Genomic DNA, 20,069 nt, shown 5'->3' on the forward strand with positions numbered 1-20,069 from the left:
GCCTAGCAATGTTGCGAGTCAGTTGTAAATTTAAAGGAGCATGGGTCTCGGGACCAATGTCCCTGAAAATCTGTCCAAACATGGCAAACTTTACACCTTATCAAGGAAATTGGCAATCTTTCCCATACAAAGTATACGGTGGCCATTTTACCTTCGATAAGGGAAGATTACGGATTGTGTTGTTTGTTTGTTTGTTTGTTTGTTTGTTTGTGTGTGTGTGTGTGTGTGTGTGTGTGTGTGTGTGTGTGTGTGTGTGTGTTTGTCTATCTGTCTGGCACAGATTAAACCATGCTGAGAGGGCTATACCAGATGGGCTATACCATGCATTATTTTTGGTGCTCATATCACATTTTACTAAGTGGCAGCCATATTTTTAGTGAACAATCACGATTCACTATTAAACTCTAACACGTTAATACACGGAGACTACATTAGAGTATCTACCCCTATATTACCAGGTTTAAACTTTCTTGTAAGATAATGACCTTTCACCTAGACCTGTATCGGCAGGTTCAGTTATTGAAATTCAGGAATTCCCTGTTATCACAGACACTGTAATATTTATTTGTTAACACCAATTTCTTTTAAATCATGTCTCCATTCAGTCACATTTGGGGGGGGGGGCTATGTCTTCTCTGAAGGCTTGTTGTATTTGTGTATTTGTGTTGTTGGAAAATGTGTGTGTCCCAAGCAATTAAACAGATTAAGTAAAATACATTCACCAGCAATACATGTTATATGGATACAAAATGCAAAAGAAAACTGTTACCTTTCACCGTCCATATTGAAAAAGTTGAACTTGCTATTTATGACCTGGAGTGTATGTCCATTGTTTGTGTGTTGTATGAAAGGAGTAAGGTACAACTGCCGACACCAGACCGTGGACGAACGGAACCGTTACAAACAGGGAAAGTAAACAACTGAATTGGATTAATAACACTTGGCATAGCATGTTGGAAGTACAGAGACTTGTATTACATTCCATCATTTGATAAGAACAGTTTTATGGTCACTTTACATAAGAGCTCACATTCACAACAAAATTTCCAGTTCCACTGGTATTTCATGTACACATAAAGAGGCCATAAAACTGTTCTTATCAAACCATGGTGCACGTGTGTAATACAAGTCTCTGTTGTTCCAACATGCTGTGCCAAGTGATATTAATCAAATTCGTTTGTTTACTTTCCCTGCTTGTAACAGGTTCCTTTTGTCCATGGTTTGATGTCGGCAGTTTTATGCCATCATTCGAACGTTGATAAAGCCTAGAAAAAAATAATTGTTTGGTTTCGGTTACCCGACCTCACCTAGCTTTTCACTGCCGACCCTAAACTTGTTTCGAGAAAAAAATAATAAAATCACGAAAATTATTGAAGTCTCACGAGAAATAGAGGATACGGAAACTGCCATCAACTTAAAAAGACGATATCAAACTATTCTGCCAATCTGTAATGACTGTACATCTGATAGGAAGAAATAAACAACACAGAGACCATTTGGAAAACAATGGAATACCTAAACTAGACACTCTTACGGAACAAAATATGATAAAATAAAATAAAAAATCATTTTTTGTTTGGCCTAAGTGATAGCGATTGTTCTCTAGACTTACTAGCTCACAAATACATGCCACTTCCTAGGCAATTATCCCCAAACAACAAAAACAACAAAAACAAAAACACAACACAACACAACACAACACAACACAACACAACACAACACAACAGCAACAACAACAAAAAATCATTTCTGTGGTTCTCATTCATTCCCAAGAGTGTTTGCCTTGAAGTGATTAATGACCGATTAACAATGAATACCAATGACTATACACATATTTACTGATTAGGTCACGACACGTCAAAATTATCCGGGTCACGACAAGTAAATTTGTATCAGAACAGTTCGACTTCCGACTGCAGCGGGTGAACAAGACCTTGAATCCGAGTGCGTGAATCTCGTATATCTGGCCCCACTCTAAGGTAAGTTAACTTTGAAGAATACATTGAGAAACGTCACTGATAACAGACAGGGGTGACACCAAGGTGTATTGCCACGTTCTTCCACGTCCTGAGAAAACACAGACATTTGCGTCCCGAGATATGTTTCAAAATATGATAATATATCGATAATATTGACATTTTTGGCCGCTAATATGTGAAAGGGTTAAAATAAGACGGGTTTCTAGGATCGCGTTGGTCCACACACCGCATAGTTTCGTGTCTGTGACGTTATCCTAGAAACCCGTTAGTGTCCGTGTGTGTGTACTGTGTTACACGTAACTGTCTGTGTGAGACAACCTTGACATGGCTAATACGCTTCCTGTTATTGTGCGATAAAACTGGGAAAGTATATGTGTATATAGTACAACCCGAAAAACACACTGCGCTGTGACTAGTACACCCCAAGCGTAATCTGGACCTGAGGGTTTCTCTCCCCGGTTTTGAAAAATGATGACACTTGGGGAATGTGGGGAGGGGATCGGAGGAGGGGATAGCATAATACGGAAGAAGCAATACCCATTTTAGGAAACTTGAGTTATGTAGGTATTTCCATTAGTGTCTGATTGGGGAGGGGGGGGGGTGCTCACTTGCGAACAGAGAACACTACGCCATTAGTTCGAATCTAGCACGTTACCCAAGAGGTAACAATACATGGCCCACTTTGCAAGTGTTACAAAGTATATAACTGTATTATAAACACAGTAATTGTATCTAGGTTACCCGACCGTGTGAGGTCTAATTGATTAATGAGATAGTAATACGAGCTAGACCATGTTATTACTTGTAATTAAGTGAACGTTTGCAAGTGTCACTACAAGTGATAAATCACAACTTTTAATGAATTCAGCCTTAGTAGAAAAGAGTATTTTCAAAATAGATTATCTCTGAATTAAATTAACCGTAGTTCATAAACACTTCCTATATAAGGAAAAGAATTGAAGTTTACTGTAAACATGTTATTTACTAACCATATTTGTATTACGGAATGAAGATTTAGATTTGAATAAAATGTGAATGTTGGGTGTATGCTAATAAGCTACTTTACACAGAGAGATCTTGCGGGGCGGAAGAGAGCAACACGTCTGGATTTACGGTGTCTGATCTGCGTCGTAGTAGGAATACTACGGGGAACTATTGTTTCTATCTAGTTTGAACTGCCGTAAGTGAAGGAAAACGAATCCAAAGCTCTCGTATTGTCGGTTTAAGCATACTCCTACTTCACCAAAAGTAATATTCTGTGTGCTTGTGAGTTTATCCCCTGAATACGTGTCCTGAGATTCTGGTACCTCTGAGATTGACTGTGTGCGTTTGAAGTTACAACTTGAATTTGGTCAATAACTATCAACACCAAAGACAAGTCTGTAGCACTGGTGTGAGATCCGGGCAGTAAAACTGGTGAGCGACTCCAGGCAGGATAGCGTTATTCAAAGAACAAAATTCGTCGAAAAAGGACTTTGATATGATATAAAGAAAGGGAACCAAATGACTTTGAAAATGCGTTCTCTGAGGCGAAGACGGCAGAAATATCTAAACTACCGGTTGAAGATTTTCAACAATCGTCCAACGAAGGATTAAGGAACATTCCGAAAAACAGGACTCTGGCAAATTTGTTGCAACACACAATGGATTTCACTGAACAATTGCGCCAACAGAATGACATTCTCAATCGCCAAAGTGAAGACTTGAGATCTAAGGTACAATCTCAAACATTTTCTGACAATAAGGGGGAGGGAGAAAACTTTTGTTACGCAGACAAATTTGCCGCAATTTCAATAAGACGGGACATGCATGTCCTCAGCAACAAAGCTGCTATTCATGTGGTAAATATATCACATTGCGAGAAATTGCCAGAGGCTTCCTCGGGGTAGATTTTATCCAAAAAAAAATTACTGAGGCGTGTGAGAAATGTCAAATCATCAAACACTTCTCACAAGCCAAAGTGAAATTCTGTAAAATTTGCTGATTCGATGGTTCCTAACAGTAATTGAGCAAGGTTAGAACTTTTATCAATACTATTAGTACCTAAATTGCTACTGGTGCAAATGTCACCATCATATCTACAAAATAATTTGATAAAATTCCTCAGTGAGATGATTTCTGAAAATCTGAATACAATTGCATAAATTTACCAAACAATCAGCAAATTCCTATTTTGAGTTTTGTACGACTTCCAGTATATTATGACAATCAAGTGGTCAAAACTCCGGTGCATTTAGTTAAAAATTTAGACAGAGATTTCATTCTGGGGATGGATTTCCTAAACAAACGACATAGGGTAATTATTGATCTAGCACGTCAACAAATTATTTATACATCGAAAAACCACTCTAGGACCATCTCAAAAATATCATACCCTCTAGGTGTAAATGTGTAATTTCGGCTAAGCTAAGGGGCACATTCCCAAATGGACTTATAGGATCCACTATTAACGTGACGTTATTAAATTATGTAGGAATTCAGACTACACGAGTTTTAGCAACTACTACTTTCAGCCACTCCCAGACGGTACTACTTTACATAACTTTGACATGACAGACAGATATTTGAATAATAAGACACATCCCTCTAAGACTAGACTAATCCTCTTTGGAACGGGAGGAATTCAATTCATTATTCAACTTTACTGGGCAGTAGTCTGATTTGACAAGTAGCTATGGAGAAATAAACAGGCATTTGTTGATAAATCTAAATAGAACATGTACACTTAAGGTCAATTTAGGAAACAACCTGTTTGATCGCTGCATTCTTTCACAAAAGACGTTAACATATCGCGCCGTGTGAAATTGATTATATTTGAATATTGATATCACATAGTATAAAAAGTTATTTAAGGTCAATTGTTTTGAGTTGTCATTTAAGAGTGCCTGTATGATTGATTTTGCAAGTTTCTTATTTTATCTGGAACAAAGACAGCTATGATTGTGTGAGTGATTGAATTAGTCTGGCCAGACGTTGAATGATAGAGGCCCTGAAAGGTACTTCTTCAATGATTGCTCAAAACAACGGGAAATTTTTGATAACAAAGACATAGTCGCTATAATTACCTTTTCTCATTTATCACTCCTATCAGTGAAAAATGCTACCATCTTATTGCCTTATTTGGTGAGGACAATACTGTTATTGACTGTATAGTTAGTGAACCGTCTCATTTGTCACCGCTCTCAAACAAAAATAAAACAAAAAAATACCATTTTATCACCTTATATGGTAAGGGAAGTGTTTGGCTACACCAAGCCTTGTTTTCGTTCTGATGGAAAATTTCCAAAATATTTTATGCGTGGTCACACCATGTATTTGGTATGTAATTATGTTTTGTTTTAAATGTCTACATTTCTGTTCATTTAAGGTACTCTAAATTATCGCTACACTGACTACAGTTCCCCTAGGTACAAGTCTTGACAATAACTGACAGTGACCCTTTGGTAGAAACAATAATTTATAAACAGATTATAGATTGAATAAATCTGTTTGATGAATTTATTGTAGAGTCTATCTCACTTCGTTTGAGTCTAATATGAAAACATACATGTTTCTTATAGTCTGTTTGGCTTTACATGGTTTTCGACTCCAAGTTGAGTAACTCTGATATTATAATGTTTAGAAATATTAAGTTGGATTATATAATCAATGTTAATTTAAGAGCATTGGATATCGTATAAAGTTATTGTGTTGATTAAGACATGGTGGAGAAATGCGTTAGTATTGATGAAACAAGGCATTTTGTTAATAGTGTATAACACTCCTTCTATAACGTTGGCATATTTACCTTTCTTAAAATAGGTTATGTCAGATATATCGTTGAAGGCAAAAGTCTTGTATTGGGTCTATTTATTTGATAAGATTGCTATTCGCGTGATTTGCGGATGCAATCGACTAGTCAGTAACTTGTTAAAACTTAATCGGGAAATTCCTGTTGGGAACTGTATCTCTAGATGACAAGGTCTAACAGCTGTACAAAGCTCGACATAGTAACGACAGTTCAATCAATTTTAAAGACGGTTCACTAGGATATATCTTCTTATTCTTCACTCTGAGTGGGGTAACTTTACTCTTATCATTTTTTTTTTACTTGGCCTTAATATTATAATAGATGTGGAAAATGAGAAATGTGAATATAGCATTACAAATACTACTGACAAACAAGTTGAAGCACAGCAAATTTCTTGGGATAAATCTACGAACCCATCGCCTACACAAGCATTTGAACCTAAGCAGAACACCGATTATATCAATATATTGTTGAAGCACTGTGTATCTTTGCTCTCTGTTTGATATTCATGGCCACCTACAAATACTGCCTTCGTACAATTAGACAATATTGGCGAAAACTAACAAGTAAGAATGGAGATCATGAAAAGGGTCCTGGTGAGATGTCTAGCATTCCGATGCTACCCACTCAATCTAATGATAGTATGAACAATAGTAATAAGGACATGACACCCTTGACTGTTTGTACGATTCATGACAACCCCTTAGAAGGCCCCTTCATTCATGAAAATAAGGACGCACCTAATGCGACTATTGACATACCAGACGTGACTGATACACGGTATCATAGTGTTGATGCTAGTAAATCCAGCGCTAATAAGACCTTAAGTACTCCGGTTAAACATGATAAGGCTAATTCACAGTGTGACCCCTTGAGTTTAACTTGGTTTACAATATAAAGGTAGCGTCACTGGAATTTTGATGGTTGACTATAGTCAATTTTGATTTTTGACTTTGAAATTATTATTAATGGTACCTATTTATAATGATGATTTCAATTTTGACGTCAATTTGTAACATTTTATTGATTTTTTTTGTATAATTACTTTTGAACTTTATTACTTATTGAAATGAGAACATTGAACTCTGGACGTTGAGATCATTTCAACTATGACTGTTGAAATAATATTGAACTCTACACTGTGAGACAATTTTGAACTTCTGATAAGAAGAAACATTTCAACTATGGACATTTTGAGTAATAATTAAGATAATGCGTTAAGATTAGATAAGAGATATTTTAATTTGTTGAAGACAAGTATTTTACGTTTATATAAGACACTTTTTCCATTTTAAGATAATTAGATAAGAGTGTTTACGATTTTGGATAAGTATATTTTAACTTTCAATGCCGACGTGTGATTTTCTGTCGACATAAGTGATTTCAATAATTTTATTAACATACTTTTATTAACATTCTAACATTTAAGTAATTTCAGAGACTTTGAACTTTTACTAACATTTTAACATTTTAACTCCAACAACCAAAAACAAAAAAAAAAAAACAAAACAAAACAAAAATTAATTATTACCAATTTTCTATTCTTTGATTACATTTTACCTTACACAGAATATCTTTGAATTTTGAATTTTACTCAAATTATTAACATTTCTATACCTTTTATTACTCTTTTATTATTCTTTTCAATTTCAATTGCTTAATTGTTTTGGGGACAAAACACTATGGGGTAGGGGGTGGTGTTACAAAGTATATAACTGTATTATAAACACAGTAATTGTATCTAGGTTACCCGACCGTGTGAGGTCTAATTGATTAATGAGATAGTAATACGAGCTAGACCATGTTATTACTTGTAATTAAGTGAACGTTTGCAAGTGTCACTACAAGTGATAAATCACAACTTTTAATGAATTCAGCCTTAGTAGAAAAGAGTATTTTCAAAATAGATTATCTCTGAATTAAATTAACCGTAGTTCATAAACACTTCCTATATAAGGAAAAGAATTGAAGTTTACTGTAAACATGTTATTTACTAACCATATTTGTATTACGGAATGAAGATTTAGATTTGAATAAAATGTGAATGTTGGGTGTATGCTAATAAGCTACTTTACACAGAGAGATCTTGCGGGGCGGAAGAGAGCAACACGTCTGGATTTACGGTGTCTGATCTGCGTCGTAGTAGGAATACTACGGGGAACTATTGTTTCTATCTAGTTTGAACTGCCGTAAGTGAAGGAAAACGAATCCAAAGCTCTCGTATTGTCGGTTTAAGCATACTCCTACTTCACCAAAAGTAATATTCTGTGTGCTTGTGAGTTTATCCCCTGAATACGTGTCCTGAGATTCTGGTACCTCTGAGATTGACTGTGTGCGTTTGAAGTTACAACTTGAATTTGGTCAATAACTATCAACACCAAAGACAAGTCTGTAGCACAAGGAATGAAACATTACATTTAGATCAACAAAACTGAAATATGAGATCCGGTATCCGCGAACAATATTACGACCATGTCACTATTCACAGCTGACCTGCGATTGACCTTAAGGACTTACTTTACCAAGGTTAACGTGTACACCTTTGAATTTTAGAGGGGACGGGTCGAAAAAAAGTTTTTGTCATAAAAAAAACCTAGATTCTTGTAGTTGGGCCCTAGAGCCACACGCCCTAGATAACTATATCGGCGATAATTGTTTCAGATAACATCATAGCACAATCAGTTTCGAGCTAGTATCTAGAAGTATGTAGTACTATGAATACAAAGTCAGTATGTATGTAGTGCTATGAATACAAAGTCAGTATGTAGTAGTATGTAGTACTATGAATACAAAGTCAGTATGTAGTACTATGGATATAAAGCCAGTATGTAGTAGTACGTAGAGCTATGAAGCTAAAGCCAGTATGTAGTACTATGAATACAAAGCCAGTATGTAGTAGTATGTAGTGCTATGAATATAAAGCCAGTATGTAGTAGTATGTAGTACTATGAATATAAAGCCAGTATGTAGTAGTATGTAGTGCTATGAATACAAAGCCGATATGCAGTAGTATGTAGTGCTATGAATACAAAGCCAGTAGGTAGTAGAATGTAGTACTATGAATATAAAGCCGATATGCAGTAGTATGTAGCGCTATGGATACAAATCCAGTAGGTAGTAGAATGTAGTACTATGAATATAAAGCCGATATGTAGTAGTATGTAGTGCTATGAATATAAAGCCAGTATGTAGTAGTATGTAGTACTATGAATACAAAGCCAGTATGTAGTAGTATGTAGTACTACGAATACAAAGCCAGTATGTAGTAGTATGTAGTGCTATGAAGACAAAGTCAGTATGTAGTAGTATGTAGTACTATGAATATAAAGCCAGTATGTAGTAGTATGTAGTGCTATGAATATAAAGCCAGTATGTAGTAGTATGTGGTACTATGAATACAAAGCCAGTATGTAGTAGTATGTAGTGCTATGAATATAAAACCAGTATGTAGTGAGAAAATGCTCTTTTATTGGCAATTTAACTGTCAAATTTAAAACATGTATATCAAAACATTACTTTATCTGTACTCAACAAAATAAATTTGCTTTCTAGTTGCTCTTGGGAAAAATATTGCTGTCGTTGTGGCCGAGATAATACATCGAATTCAAATTCCAGTCGTCCCCCCCCCCATGAAATGGTTTACTCCTAGCATTAGGCGTGAATATTCTACCCAAATTATAGCCCAAATCAAACAATATATACAAACCAAGTCGAGGCTGGGAAAATACTGGTTATTATTTGTATTGTCGCTTCTGTTATCAGTCTGTAGAGTGATGCAATGTCGTATGACCTCGAGCTCATTTCCGCAATTTCTAGAAACGGTAGAATAGAAAATATTTGTAATCAGTTATGCCATTTAGTTTCATTTCTAATTTCCGCTTTCATTCTGTCAAACTGATATAAATTGCCTGTGACAGTCAAACATTTATCATACTTGTTGTAACCCAGTCGTTCAATCGCTTTATCCCTCATCACGTTTTTTGCTAATTGGATTAATAGTGATTATCAAAGATGGCGGATACATCTCAGAATGATATTGAAACAAGTGTCGAGGTGACTGAAAACCGAACCAAGGAGACCGGTACTACTGAACCAGCTGTAGAGGAAACACGTGGTGATAAGGTGAAATTTTATATACTGTTAAAATAATAACAACATTAATGTTGTTGTTGTTGTTGTTGTTGTTGTTGTTGTTGTTGTTGTTGTTGTTGTTGTTGTGGTGGTGGTGGTGGTGGTGGTGGTGGTGGTGTGGTGGTGGTGGTAGCGGTAGTAAGTTGACGTCTTGATATGATGGTCACGAGATAAATGTTGTATGTATGTATGTATGTATGTATGTATGTATGTATGTATGTATGTATGTATGTATGCATGCATGCATGTATGTATGTATGTATGTATGTATGTATGTATGTATGTATGTATGTATGTATGTATGTATGTATGTATGTATTTATGTATCTATTTATGCATGTATGTATGTATCTATTTATGTATGTATGTATGTATGTATGTATGTATGTATGTACGTACGTACGTACGTACGTATGTACGTATGTACGTATGTACGTATGTATGTATGTATGTATGTATGTATGTATGTATGCAAGTAAGTATGCATGTATGTATGTATGTATGTATGTATGTATGTAATTTATTTTTTCATCATCTTCGTTTAGGTTGCTCCAATCCTGTGGCCTCCGTCTGGTGGTGATATTCGGATTTGGTCGATATTGAGTCGACAAAACGATGGTTTCTGGCAAGTCAAGACAAAAAAATCAAACAATATCTATATAGTTGATGGAAAGGGAGCATACGGTGATAAAGGTTCGCATACTATTTTATTAGCACAACTGTACTGATAAGGTCCAGTAGTTCTATATGTATAGGCATGGCAAAGTGTGTGTGTGTGTGTGTGTGTGTGTGTGTGTGTGTGTGTGTGTGTGTGTGTGTAAACAACTTAAAGTAAAAACTGCCGAACCAATTGCCATGATATTTGGTGGGTGTATTATCATGGGTGTCTACTTGAAAAATTGTTCAAATCAAAATGATCTTGCCACCAGTGTATGATTCTTTGTCATCAGTCTTAAATGTGATGGGAATATTCTTAGGAGTGTTTAGATTAAGGGTTGTTCACAACATGATGATATCATCAGTGATATGCAAACTAGGCCTAAAACTATGTCTTTTTGGTCAAAAATCTATAATTCAAAAACTACTGAGGAGATTGGGCAGAAATGTAATGGGATACATCTGGGGATGTGTAGCTGAAGCTGCAATCATACCGTGATGATCCAATCAGCGATATTCAAATTAGGTCAAAAAATTTGTCCTTCTGGTAAAATATCTATAATTCAAAAACTATTGAGCAGATTGGGGTGAAATTTAATGGGGATGTATCTAGGGATGTATAGGTGAAGCTGTATTTACAACGTGATGTGATGTACAAATTAGGTCATAAAATATCAATTTTGGTCAAAAACATATCTTGAAAAAAGACCATGCGTATAGCAATATAATAGCCAACTACAATTCGCGGTATTTTTAAAGTCTGAATGGTGGCAACATTGCAACATGACTAAAGCAGAGATAGCCAATGAATGGGGCTATCTGAGGCAATGTGACTAAATCAGAGATAGCCAATGAATGGGGCTATCTGATGCAATGTGACTAAATCAGAGATAGCCAATGAATGGGGCTATCTAAGGCAATGTGACTAAATCAGAGATAGCCAATGAATGGGGCTATCTGATGCAATGTGACTAAATCAGAGATAGACAATGAATGGGGCTATCTAAGGCAATGTGACTAAATCAGAGATAGCCAATGAATGGGGCTATCTGAGGCAATGTGACTAAATCAGAAATAGCCAATGAACGATGCTATCTGAGGCAATGTGACTAAATCAGAGATAGCCAATGAATGAGGCTATCTGAGGCAATGTGACTAAATCAGAGATAGCCAATGAATGGGGCTATCTGAGGCAATGTGACTAAATCAGAGATAGCCAATGAATGAGGCTATCTGAGGCAATGTGACTAAATCAGAGATAGCTAATGAATCTGAGGCAATGTGACTCGTTAATAGCCATAGCTATGCCAGTGTTTTGGAATTATATCATACACTTACAATGGAATTTGATGCATTGGTATGAATAATTGTTACATTATATTTAGCACTTTTTCTGCAAATTTTTTTTCTTCAAATTCACCATTCATTCTCTTTTGTCCACAGCGCTTTTCCGTTTTTATCCTCAGCCGCCCTTAGAGGAAGGATGTGCTAGACCGGAACCTGTAGATGACGAGATCCCTGCATGGATAGGTATCCCTGGTAAAAGAGTTAGTGGGGCTGATAAATCTAAGATATACATGCTGCAATGGATTACCGATTCCAAAGGGAAGAAAACTGTTCAAGCCAAAGTAATATATACTTTTACATAATTTAATAACGTTGTTTTTTATGCGATTTAAAAAGGAATGTCATTGCTAGTTGCATAATTATAAAGAGACGTTCATGTATTTTCACGAACATAACGAACTTCAGAAGGCTCTTTTCGGAGTGATCATTCCTCGAGGGCAACCATCCACCATGTAATAAGTAAACCAAATAGATAGATGGATACATAGATACATAGATACATACATACATACATACATACATACATACATACATACATACATACACAGATACATACATACATACATACATACATACATGCATACATACATACATACATACATACATACATACATACATACATACATACATACATATATACATATACATACATACATACATACATACATACATACATACATACATACATACACACATACACACACAAACAAACATACACACACAAACACACACACTCACTCACTCACACTAACTCACTCACTCACTCACTCACTCACTCACTCACTCACTCACTCACACACTCACTCACTCACTCACTCACTCACTCACTCACTCACTCACTCACTCACTCACTCACACTAACGTGCAATTAAATATGGCAGAATGGTACAAACAATTTGGTATGCATACAAATTTATAGGCCCGGTATTTGGATGCTGATATGGTGTATACATAATTAACTGAGGAGGAGTAAAACCTAATTAATTGAACATCATTTTGTCTTTTAGGGCTATAAGAAGCCTGATGATGCAAGGGACCCACCTGATATTCCAAATGAGGATCGACGAAGCTGCACTTTCTACGTTCAATTCGAATCACTGAAGGAATACTTCACTTTTCGTGACACCGAGGATTCAACTCCTGGTTATGAAAAGAAAGGTGGTTTCATCAAGACCAATAACAAAGGAGATATTGATAGAGTTCCGGGGAACTTGACAAGTGTGTCTGGTGCAAGTCGTCCTTATAATGACCCAGGAGTTCTGTATTACATCACAGACTTGGGATATACCCCTTGAGATATAGAAGTGAAAACTAGGCTGTTGAATACTCTGAGAGATTTTGCCATAACAATTTTTATGATATAGATATAAACATATAGATTTTAATGGGCCATTAACACCACATATGATCAAATCTGAGTCTAAATGCTATATGTGGCTTCGAATCTCTTCTCATGTCTAACTGAATAAGGTCCTGGGATGAAATTTAAACAAAGCCATTAATAACAACATGTCTTGGCAATCAGTCACATTCTGTCCAGTGATAAGTTAGTGTTAATTGTCCAAATATGGTACAGTTATGTCCAAATATGGTATATTTGTCATATCAGGGCACTACTTATACATTGTTTACATCACTCTAACAATTGGGAGTTTAGAATACTCATTAGTTCAAAATTTCTCATTGCGCTAGATTGGGTGAAGAGAGATCTTGAGATTGGAAACCATGGAATAGCATCGAGACTACCCACATCCGGGTTACTAACCGCGTCTATAAAATGCATAATTAATTTAGTGAGATAACATATATTATCTGGAGAATAACATTAAAGTAAACTTTTCTTTTTATACACTTCATTCTGTTCACATTAAACAAGAAAATTGAAAAAAGAAGATCAAGTTTTAAGGAAACAGAAATTAAAAAAAATATTCAGATTTGATCTTGGATTTTTACCTTGAAATTGAAGAGTAAATTTAGTGGTTGGTTTTAAGTTGATATCTCTGATACGGAGAAATCATAGAGTTTGTCATCATAATGATATTTAGCTGTTATTTCCCAATATTTTTCTTTGTTTAGCCAAGGAAACTACGAGCAACCTAAGGGGCCTTTCTCACTACGAGTCGGTAGATGAGTAGTGACAACCCTTAGCTCACGAGTATTTTCCCGATGAATGAAGAAAAATATTGGAGAATAAGATAATTATTCCAGTGCCAGTAGTATCAAAGAGAAATCGGCGAAAGTAATGGCAATTTTGAATGTTTCGATTCATATTTCGAATACAGCAGAACCAGTGACGTAGACACGCGTTGTTTTGACATAGACGCGCGTTGCCGTGACGTAGAACGACCAGAGTATATATTCCATATATTTGCCTTATGCATGGTATAATAAAGGTAATATGACCGAAGGTAAACTGACACCAGACCCTTGATTGTCTCTAATTCTTCAAATGGTTTCAGGTGTTTATCCACCTTTAGTTCTTTAAGGAAAACATTGCCCTAAACAGTTTTAGCATTTTGCCAGTTACTCGTAGCTCGGGCTCTACACGTTCACCCGACCGTTCCGCAATCACTCACTAGGATTATAATTTCACCCAAAATAATACAGTGTTTATTTAAAGAAATAAAATAACTTAGTTAAAGCATGAAAAAGCCTGGAGACTTGAGAAAGTTGAGCCAGAAGAGTATACACATTTAATGTTACCTTTTTACTACTTTGCTAAATTTAGTTTAATAACAGGCTTCTATATCTTTTGTACCAAATCTGTATTGAGGTTTTATGGTGACTGGATAACTGATAATATTACTGCAAATAAAATATTATGCTGTACTCAGAAAATGTGATTTTGGCATATTGCTTTATGACTTATATTTCAGAGCAGTTTAATGTTGGTGAAAGAAACTAATAATCACGTTGATTCAATTATTCTATGTCCACATCACAGAAGCATTGTACACGTCATAGATGACTCAACTCATGTAGTGTATACGTCATAGATGACAAACTGGGATGACAAATCTCATGTAGTGTACACGTCATAGATGACTCAACTCATGTAGTGTATACGTCATAGATGACAAACCGGGATGACAAACCTCATGTAGTGTACACGTCATAGATGACTCAACTCAGTTAATGTCCACGTCATTGATGAATCAACTCATGTAGTGTTTACGTAATAGATGACTCAACTCCCTATTGTCCACGTCATGGATGAATCAACTCATGTAATGCACACACCATGGATAACAAACCTCATGTAGTGTACACGTCACTGACTCGACTCACGTAGTGCACAAATGATGTTAATATAAGTACAAAATGACTGAGTCAACAATTTTACTACAATGTATATAAATCCTCCTCTGCAAGAGACAGACGACACATGCAGCAATTGTATTACAATGTATATAAATCACCCTCTGTAAGAGACAGACACATACAACAATTGTATTACAATGTATATAAATCACCCTCTGCCAGTGACAGACACATACAAGAATTGTATTACAATGTATATAAATCACCCTCTGTAAGAGACAGACACATACAACAATTGTATTACAATGTATATAAATCACCCTCTGCAAGAGACAGACACATGCAACAATTGTATTACAATGTATATAAATCACCCTCTGCAAGAGACAGACACATACAACAATTGTATTACAATGTATATAAATCACCCTCTGTAAGAGACAGACACATACAACAATGTATATGAATTACCCTCTGTAAGAGACAGACATGTGCAACAATTGTATCCATTCAGATCTGACTCTCGATTCTGTACAGCTTAGTTTCCTTTGCTGTAAGTAATTAGTATATCATCGCAACTGTCGAAAAGAAACCACGTGAGTAGCAGTCAATGCCCTTCACCATGTCGAGGTCATTGTACCTAAAACTAATGAAAAATTCGATATTAACATCTTGGGAAATCACACCTGTTTCGTTGCCAAATAAAATAATGGCACGTGTCGCGTTAATTTTTATCAACAAGAGTATGTTTTCTTGAGAATTGCTTGTTCGGAGGAGTTTCCAAGGTTACGTTGTGGCTTTCAATATATGCACAGATGTAAAACATCTCACAGTTAGGATAAGTTAGGATAAATTATACCACCATGTAAGGGTCAATGTCATAGTGCACTACAATATCCATATGTTGTTTCTGTCTGTGTATGTCTCACTGTCTAGATCTTGCCCTGCCTTTCACTTTGCCTCTGTTTGTCTCAATTCGTTCAGTCTCTCTCTCTCTCTCTCTCTCTCTCTCTCTCTCTCTCTCTCTCTCTCTCTCTCTCTCTCTCTCTCTCTCTCTCTCTCTCTCTCTCTCTCTCTCTCTCTCTCTCTCTCTCTCTCTGTCTCTCTCTCTGTCTCTCTCTCTCTCTCTCTCCAGTGTCAAAGATAATTAAAGAATTGTACTAAAATAAAGGATTCGTCTAATGTTGATATTTGGTAACGAAAAAAGAGAACAAACTTGTTTCTGGTCGGGACATTTTGTGTAAAGTGGTACGACGACGAGATTTTGTTTTATTATTCTGAACAAACCTGTCACTCAATCTACTATTTATGGCAGTTGCTTCTCTTTTCATTTAGTAATTTAGATCACGTGTGTATGTGGGGCGGATGTCATTTTCTTGCTCTGCAGTTGTCTTTACTGAAGTGGGGAATGTTATTTTTGTGTTTCCTCTGTAGACATATGGGCTGGACAAACACGAAAAGAAAGACCGACGCGAGAGTATTTAAGTGATGCGCGCGCTGACCAGAAACAATTTTTTCTGCCTCATCACATGACCAATAGATACATGTGCTAAAATTCACAAGAATCCTTTATCAATATGATTCTAAATCATGTGATGTGATGTGATATGATATGATAAAACAAAACGTTGAAGGTTAGTTTCTATCCTTGAAAAATGAGATAAGATATCGTTTCACTATAAATGTCATCGTGCTGTGGATGACAATCATAAACTCACAGTCTAATAGAGCGTATATCTAGAAGTACCAAACACCATGTATTGCAGGTCACTACCACGTGTAACAGTAACGATCTTCCTTGCCTTTCATCTTGGCTTTTCTAATGGGTTCTCTTGGAAGCAATGTGGCGGTGAGTATGATGTTTTAAACTCCTTGTTTTGCAACAAAAATGTGTGCTCACATCCCACCCTTTAGCTGGCTATCCATTGACTTACACAGGTTGCAACACACACTTAGTTCAAAGTCTTTTTTAGCAGTTAGCATTCGATCTGTTTCGGTTGACGATGCTCATCAGAATGTCAAATTTCATATATTTACATGCTCAATGCTAACAAACTTTGAAACGCGTTATAACCACACGTTATGTTATGTTATGTTATGTTATGTTATGTTATGTTATGTTATGTTATGTTATGTTATGTTATGCTATGTTATGTTATGTTATGTTATGTTATATGTTGTGTTGTGTTGTGTTATGTTATGTTATGTTATGTTATGTTATGTTATGTTATCTTATGTTATCTTATGTTATGTTTTTCAGGTGATGCAATAGAAGTGAACGTTTTATCTATCAAACCAGACCCTATTCAGATTCCGGGCGACGTATTTTTGAACTATGACATTGATGTCACAAAGCTGATTGGTCAGCCAATAACTCTTAAACTTGAAATGAAACGCCTCATTAAAATTGGCCCTGTTACAACCGAAATTGACATTCCGTGTATCGTCAACGGTACTACACAAATCGGATCTTGGTATGTGCTGTCAACTTACTTGCAAAAAAAAGTATTTGATTTTTTTTATTTTAGATTTCTCACATTAAAAATAAGTTCCATGTGGGGCGCAAGACGCAAAGTAGGACAGGCCACATTTTCATGTACAAAATTATAGTTGTATTCGTAAAATTCAAGTTTTCATTGGTTAATTTACACATAATTACTCGTGAAATTGTTATTTTTATGCTAAAAATCTATGTTTTTACCCTTAAATTTCATGTTACTATTTGTCGATGTCTAATTCATTGCTTTTACTATTTTTTATTCTTAATGTTCTTCAAAATATATCGGATTTCGTGAACCTCCATTTGTATTTGTCATTATTGGTGAAACAGTGTAATAATATTTGAATTCATCTACTTATTTTCATATTGGACAAATGTTCTATTTGCTTGCCGTAATCTTGATATGTCCACGTTGCGTACGCATGCGTATTGCTATTCGAATGAACCGTACGACTTGTTACGACTTCTACACTTTTTGCATGGGGTACGCATGCGTCGACGTCTGGATGCATGCCAGTCACTCGAACGCACTTCGTGTGCCTAAATTAAGATGTAAAGTCACTCTTCTGGCAAGCGAAACTACTTGCAACCCAACTCGCTTTGTGTTACATTTTGTGACTAATCCCTTTTTGTTTATCTCTTTTCTTTAAAACGTCTCTAGCACTTACGACGATGTTTGTTCCTTGTTGAACATTCCTTGCTCGGCCAAATTGTGGGCATCTCCGTACAATTTCCCATGTACATGCCCTCCACCAGTTGGGAACTACGCCGCCAACGATATAATGGTGACTATCCCATCTGTTCCTGACAACTATGCCGGTCTCTTAGAGGTAAATTATTTTCTTTACTGCTATCTTTCTGCATCGTATCTTAGCACGTGAACACATACCAACCGATCGATTCATACACACATACAACACATTCATATACCAGTACCTACCCACCTACCAATCCACTCATCAACCAACCTTTCCACCAACCAACTAATCAACCAACCAACCCAGTGGCACTTTCTCATCCAACTACCCTAACATATCTAGATACCTATCCACCGGCCTACCCACATACCCACCTATCCACCCCAACCCACCAACCAACCAACCCAGTCACCCATGGCCACCACCCTACCTACCTACATACCTTCCACCCTATTTACCTACATGGGCACATAGTCCTTAATATGTTTCTGAAATGTTCATGTTCTTTATTTTTTACAGGGTGACTACAGGATAATCGTTAACGTTATGCATGGCGATGGTACCTCAGCTGGCTGCATTGATATCAACGCTTCTCTGTCGACCTCCTAACAAAAGACATTGCAGCATACAATAGATCAAGAACTGTGTACACTCCATATACCTTCATCTTGTTACCTTTAAGTTATAAGATTCCTAGAAGAATCTTTCAATGCAATGCAATTCATCTAATGCAATTTTCTTGTTATTGTTTTTATTTATGGTTTCATTCTCAAAGTCTAAATGATTTGTTTCACGACAAAATTACTTAGCCCCTAGAACTTTTCAACTCAACCTTTGAACAAAATGTTGTATTTGTTTGCATGATTCAACCACATTTTGAAATTATAATTATTTGGAAATATTTTAATTAAACTCATATTGACTTAATCAATTGAATAAATAACCAAAACGCTCAAGATTTAGAGGTATAAATCATAAGTTTGTCTCCTGATTAGTAATTTTATTGACGTTGTAAGGTATGAGCTCAGCATTTATTTCAAAATGGCCGATTGTGCCGACAGCGCCCCCTGTTGACGAAAACATATGGTGCTGCGTATACACAAATGCATCATAGGTGCCTTACAATATGTATCTAGCTTGTACAATTTACGTACTCTATTATCACACGACTAAGAACATTTTTAGTTCATACTTAACTTTTTATTGAATATATGAATCACATGAATGTGATATCAGAATGAAGCTGGGAGTTGTTCTTCAAATTTTGATGTTGGCAATTGCGCATGTATGTATTGTTGAGTTGATCACTTGAGCCACAAATGCAAATTGCTCAATCGTAGCCATAATCATACTCTTCATGGTCTTGTCGTCTGCTCTTCGTTTTGTAACCGTCTGCTGAGTCAGCACCATTTCCAGAACACTTCCCTTTGATTGATTTCCTATAGCGAAAATAACAGACATGCATAGAATTTACAATTCATGACCTTTGACATCTTCTGGACAGGTCAAAATCAATCAGAAATTGAAGCTTTGGGTTTGAAAAATGCTTGAAATTATAAGCTGTTTCGAAAACCCCATAATTCATCACTTGCTGACTTCTGGTATTTGGGGCGAATGTGCAAAACTACGGAAGGACACTGTCGTAAAGTACGACCATCTTTACGGTAGTAGTAATTTCCGGTCCATCACTTTTCGTACACCAGTTT

The 20,069-nt window shown here is 36.1% G+C and overlaps 2 protein-coding genes across 3 annotated transcripts; both read left to right on the forward strand.

Annotated features, from left to right (window-relative positions):
* Positions 1-1,832: 1,832 nt before the first annotated feature.
* LOC144452919 (uncharacterized) lies at positions 1,833-14,459 on the forward strand. 2 transcript variants are annotated; one of them, XM_078144130.1, is made up of 5 exons: positions 1,833-1,979; positions 9,769-9,891; positions 10,446-10,593; positions 12,001-12,185; positions 12,912-14,459. In XM_078144130.1, the coding sequence occupies exons 2-5, from the start codon at positions 9,781-9,783 to the stop codon at positions 13,197-13,199; spliced, it is 732 nt and encodes a 243-aa protein (XP_078000256.1). In that variant the 5' UTR covers positions 1,833-1,979; positions 9,769-9,780; the 3' UTR covers positions 13,200-14,459. The 2 variants fall into 2 exon arrangements, with proteins under 2 accessions (XP_078000256.1, XP_078000255.1); XM_078144129.1 differs by lacking the exon at positions 1,833-1,979 and having other exon boundaries at positions 9,595-9,891.
* Positions 14,460-16,920: 2,461 nt separating this feature from the next.
* Positions 16,921-18,972, forward strand: LOC144452702 (ganglioside GM2 activator-like). The gene is made up of 4 exons (XM_078143847.1): positions 16,921-17,014; positions 17,426-17,639; positions 18,327-18,495; positions 18,883-18,972. The coding sequence occupies exons 1-4, from the start codon at positions 16,921-16,923 to the stop codon at positions 18,970-18,972; spliced, it is 567 nt and encodes a 188-aa protein (XP_077999973.1).
* The last annotated feature ends 1,097 nt before the right edge of the window (positions 18,973-20,069 follow it).

Source organism: Glandiceps talaboti, chromosome 23, assembly GCF_964340395.1.
Source record: "Glandiceps talaboti chromosome 23, keGlaTala1.1, whole genome shotgun sequence".
NCBI lineage: Eukaryota > Metazoa > Hemichordata > Enteropneusta > Spengelidae > Glandiceps > Glandiceps talaboti.